The sequence below is a fragment of the Suricata suricatta genome, chromosome 16 (assembly GCF_006229205.1).
Source record: "Suricata suricatta isolate VVHF042 chromosome 16, meerkat_22Aug2017_6uvM2_HiC, whole genome shotgun sequence".
Classification (NCBI taxonomy): Eukaryota; Metazoa; Chordata; class Mammalia; order Carnivora; family Herpestidae; genus Suricata; species Suricata suricatta.
In genome coordinates, this window is record NC_043715.1 from 56,202,170 (window position 1) to 56,207,628 (window position 5,459).

The 5,459-nt window shown below is 45.7% G+C and overlaps 1 protein-coding gene across 1 annotated transcript in view; it reads left to right on the forward strand.

Moving 5' to 3' along the window:
* LOC115280035 (leukocyte immunoglobulin-like receptor subfamily A member 6) overlaps window positions 1-5,119 on the forward strand; it is a 16,962-nt gene extending 11,843 nt beyond the window's left edge. Inside the window, 4 exon segments of the mRNA XM_029924654.1 lie at window positions 1-142; window positions 356-570; window positions 572-662; window positions 4,515-5,119. The exon segment at window positions 1-142 is cut by the window's left edge and continues 1 nt beyond it. Coding sequence (XP_029780514.1) covers window positions 1-142; window positions 356-570; window positions 572-662; window positions 4,515-4,648 — 582 coding nt within the window. The 3' untranslated portion in view covers window positions 4,649-5,119.
* The last annotated feature ends 340 nt before the right edge of the window (window positions 5,120-5,459 follow it).

Below are 5,459 nucleotides of genomic sequence, written 5' to 3' on the forward strand. Positions count from 1 at the left end.
CCCCAGGCTGGGCTCTCTGGGGCCTACTTCCCCCTGGGCCCGGTGAGACGCTCCTTCGGGGGCCGGTACTCATGCTATGGTGGACACAACCTCTCTCCCGAGTGGTCGGCGCCCAGCGAACCCCTGGACATCCTGGTCACAGGTGAGTAGACACGGTTTCATGCAGGGCCCCAGACTCTGCCCAGGTCCTGCTGGGGGTTCCCCTGGTGCTGGTGTCTGGTACCAGGGGTGTGGGGTCCCCAGGGAGGGAGGGAGACAGAGAGAGACAGGGGATGGGGAAGAGGAGAGACTCAGGACAGACAGACTCAGATCAGAACAAGGATGGACAGCCCCTCAACCCCCTTCCTCTCTCTAGGACAGCTCTCCTCCTACACACCCTCCCTCTCGGTGCAGCCGGGACCCACGGTGACCTCAGGAGAGAACGTGACCCTGCTGTGTCAGTCCCGGAGCCCTGTGGACACCTTCCTCCTGTCCAAGGAGGGGGCAGCCGACCCCTCTCTGCGTCATAGATCAGAGAACCGAGCTGGGCAGCACCAGGCCAAATTCTCCATGAGTCCTGTGACCTCAGCCCAGGGGGGGGACCTACAGGTGCTATGGCTCACACAGCACCTCCCCCTTCCTGCTGTCATACCCCAGTGAGCCCCTGGAGCTCCAGGTCTCAGGTGAGGAGCCCCTGACACGTCCTAACTGAGTCCATCGGCCCAGGAAAGCCTGAGACAGTGACAAATGAGGGGGTCAGGGGGGTCCCACAGAGGACGGTCCAGCCCAGGAGAGGGTGGAAAGAGCAGTGACCTCCACCCAGGTGCCCCCATCCTGCAGTCTCAGCAGAGATGAGAGGTCGGGGCCTGTTTGAGGGGTGGATGAACGATCCTGGGTAAACGGAGGCCTCCATATCAGACTGCACCGTGGTGTCAGCCCCACAGGGCACCCCCCAGAAAGAAGTCTCCCCACCTGTGGGCTCTGCTCTGCTGTCCCCTATGCTCACCTGGGGGCCTCAGTGCCACTGGGTGCACACCTGAGACCAGGTGGGGGCCTGCCTGACTCTCCAGGGAGGTGCACAGCACACCATGGGCTCTTCATGTCCGTTCTGCATTGTGTGTGGACCCTTGTCCAGGGTCACTCTGCCTGCTTCTCAGAACTTCTAGAGCAGCGGCCACACGTAGAGTCACAAATGTAACTGATGGTACAGGGACGAAAGGCTCAAGAACCAGTAATTCCCACATCCCTGGGGCCAGATTAGGTCCCACAGTCATTGTGGGGAATAACTTCCTGTCACTACCAAATCTTATCACATTTTCAAATGAGTCTCATTAATGAATGTCACAGCCTTTGAACTATATTCAGGAAAATCGTGTCAACTCATAGCATGTTTTATAATTGATATACCTAATACTTTAATAACTCATAGTACGTTGTCTGAATCATAGTTACGTCTGCCTAGGGGAGCTGTTGGCTCGGGCATGTTTCTTAGTGCTGTTAACTCACTGCGCACTCTCCGATTTTCCATTGGTTTTCTTTTTTTTTCCTAATTTATTTATTTATTTAAATTAAACTACTAACTGTAAGGCAGTTAACACACTGTGTAGTATTGGTTTCAAAGTAGAACCCAGTGAATATCACTTAAAGTACTCTGTTTTTATCTTATTTTTGCTTCCTTTCCCCTAGGTTCATCTGTTTTGTTTCTGAAATCTCACATGAGTGAAAATATATATTTGTCTTTCTCTGAGTGAGTTATTTCACTTAGCATAATATGCTCTAGTTCCATCCACGTTATGCAAATGGCAAGATTTCATTCTTTTTGATCGCCAAGTAGTATTCCATTGGATATATATAGGTATATGTGGCATATAATACATATTTGTGTGTGTGTGTGTGTGTGTGTGTGTGTATGTCACATCTTCTTTATTCATCTGTCAATGGACATTTGCACTTTTTCCACACTTGCCTATCATCAACGGTGCTGCTATAAATATTGGGGTACATGTGATCCTTCAAATTTTTTGTATCTTTGGCTAAATACCTAGTAGTGCAATTCCTGGGTTATAGGGTAGGTCGATTTTTAATTTTTTGAGGCACCTTCATACTGTTTTCCAGAGTGGCTGCCCCAGTTAGCATTCCCACCAGCAGTGCAAAGGGGTTCCCGTTTCTATGAGTCTTCGCCAACATGTGGTGTTTCCTGAGGTGTTAATTTTAGCCACTTTGACAAATGTGAAGTGGTATCTCATTGTGGTTTTGATTTGTAGTTTTCTGAGGATAAGTCATGTTGAGCATCCTTTCATGTGTCTGTTGGCCATATGGATGTCTTGGAAAAGTGTCTGTTCATGGTTTCTGCCCATTTCTTTGCTGGATTCTTTGATTTTGTGGTGTTGAGTTTGGTAAATTCTTTATAGATTTTGTATACTAGCCCTTTATCTGATATGTCATTCGCAAATATATTTTCCCATTTTGTTGGCTGCTTTTTAGTTTGGTTGAATGTTTCCTTTGGTGTGCAGAAGCTTTTTAACTTTATGAGGTCCTAAAAGTTAATTTTTCTTGTTTCCCTCGCCTCTGGAGACACGTCTAGTGTGAAGTTGCCATGACTGAGGTCAAAGAGGCTGCTGCCTATGTTCTCCTCTATGATTTTGATTGTTTTCTGTCTCACATTTCTGTCTTTCATCCTCTTTTAGTTTATTAATGGGTAGGGTGTAAGAAAGTGGTCCAGGTTCATTCTTCCGCATGCCACTCTCCAGTTTTCCCAGCACAAATTGCTGAAGAGACTTTTTTCCCTTTGGAGATTCTTTCCTGCTTTGTTAAAGATTAGTTGGCTATACATTTGTGGGTCCGTTTCTGGGTTCTGTATTCTGTTCCATTGATCTATGTGTCTATTTTTGTGCCAGTAAAAATTGTCTTGATTACAGCTTTGTAATACAGCTTGAAGTCTGGAATAGTGATGCTTCCAATTTCAGTTTTCTTTCTCAGGGTTACTTTTGCTATTTGGGGTCTATAATTTCTCTACCTTTTTTTTTTTTACTATTGTGATTTTCATATTACATGATTTCCTAGTTTTTGTCTTCAGTCAATATTATAATTCCACCGACTTTCTCTGTTGCTTGAGGTCAAAAGCCATACATATGGACTTCCTGACTTCTGACCCTGTGATATAGTGTGGCCAGAGGTTGTCTTTGATGATTGGCTATCCCTGCTGGAAACCTCGCCAGATTTCTGGAGTTTGTCCCAAAACAGTGAGATGGTGGTGGAGTCTCCCCTTCCTGGGCATGTGTCCCTGATCTGTCTCCAGTCACCAAAGCCTGAGACCATGCACTCCTGTCATCCACTCACCCACAGACCATGGACGCGACTGCAATCCTGTTGAGGAATAGACAGACTGCACCTCTCTCTGTCTCTCCCTTTCTCTAGACAGGAAAGTGTAGCGATCCGTACAAATACACGTGATTATGTATTCATGCTTTATAATATTTGGCTAATATGAATTTGTATGGTCATATATGTTTATGCATATGATCTATGAGTATATAAACAGGCATATATGTCCATATATATATATATACATATATTCATCTCATGCTCATACTCTTCAATTGGTAGGTTTTCACATGTTTGTTTCTGGTCATCTTGCCTAGATCCACATACAAGCAAGGAATGATGGTGATACTGTGACCCACTGAATGAACATCACTTTCTGAAAATGCATATTAATATGCATGTTTATAGATCTGTCCTTCTGTCTATTCATTAATCTATCTATCTACCAATATAGGCATTTCTAACTAGATGAAGAATGAATTAAGGAAAGGATACATTCATGAAAAACTCCAGGTGCAGATTTAAATGAAGATCCCAAAAGAAAGTAGCATGTTGAGAGGCAGGGGCCCGCCCCAGACATTGGCCCTTCTGTGCCCTTGAATGTTAGGAGCCCCTGACACCACCCGAAGTCCATGGATATTGGGTCCTTGGCTCTTGAAAAATGCTAACTCTCAACTGTGGGGACATGAGAACACGGGGTCTTGTGATTCAGACTGAACAGGGAACACAATTATTTCTGTGTTGGGAGTCACTTGTCTCTCCAACCCTGAGTTTGTAGGGCACGGCCAGCATTTGCTCCATGGTGACTCAGATGCAAAGTCTGAATTCAGAGAAAGCAAGACACTGAAAGAATCCATGTGGGAGACTAGAGGAAACCAACTACTGCAGGGAAGGGATATTATAAGAACTACACTAAAACTATGAAATGGCAAGTTGAGGAATATCAAACTGAGCCAGAAGACAGGCTGGACAGGGATCTCGGGCTCCTCACCATCTGCTTCTGTTTTCCCCATAGAAGCAGCTGATACCATAAGCCCACCTCAAAACGTGTCACACACCAACAATAATGAGTAGGAGAAAGTCTCAATTATGAGACTGGCATGGAGGGTTAAGTCCAGTCAAGGTGAGATGGGTGCTCCAGGTGGACATCCAGGATCTGCAGTGATTTGGGGGTGTCCTGATTTCTGTGACCTCATTGCCCTCATTCCTAGCCTCCAGTCCCAGAGATTACATGTTGGAGAATCTCATCCGCATGGGCATGGCTGGCATGATCCTGGTGGTCCTTGGTCTGCTCTTTCAGCCTTGGCACAGCCAAAGAAGAACCCCAGATGCAACCAGGAGGTAAACTTAAGAAGGAATAAACCCACCATTCCATGTGACAGAGCTTTGGGGATTAATCCAATATGCCCAGGGACTTCCAGAAGAAAATCTGCAGCTTTGCCAGCAGAATCATCTCCTGAGAACATTGTGGGAAACTTTCAGGACGCTCCATGTCCAGGACTCTTCCTCCATGAACTGAGGTGTTTTCCCTCCTGCCATTGATGATCTCTTCACTGCCCCCCGTCTTTCTTCATCCCTGTGACATGAGGCTACATCCCACACAGCTGGTTTGGGCTCATATCTTCCTACAGCGTCATGTTCTGGCACGCTTTCTTGGGATACATTTTCCTTTATTTTCAATTTCCCTGTGTGCTATCCACCTCCATCCCTTCAGCACAAGGATAAAGTCTGTTTCAATAAGTAAATAAATGGATTAAAATCAGGTGCACTTTGGGGCAGATAAATCCAAAACCATTCCCTTAACCACCTCTGGACTTATAGAACACTTTGCTCCTCATCCAATGATTCCTGGAGTAGTTTCCAGAAATACCAAAGTTTGAGCACAGGGATGTTTGAAGTGACAGCCTGGTGCTGTGCTGATAAGTAGAATGTATTTATCCAAATACAAAAATGCTGATTTGAACGACTACATGCACGCTGATGTTTTTAGCAACATTATCGACGATAGCTAATTTATGGAAAGAGCCCAAATATCCATCAATGGATGAATGGATAAAGAAGATGGTGTGTGTGTGTGTGTGTGTGTGTGTGTGTGTGTGTGTGTGTGAGAGAGAGAGAGAGAGAGAGAGAGAGAGAGAGAGAGAGAGAGAGATGGA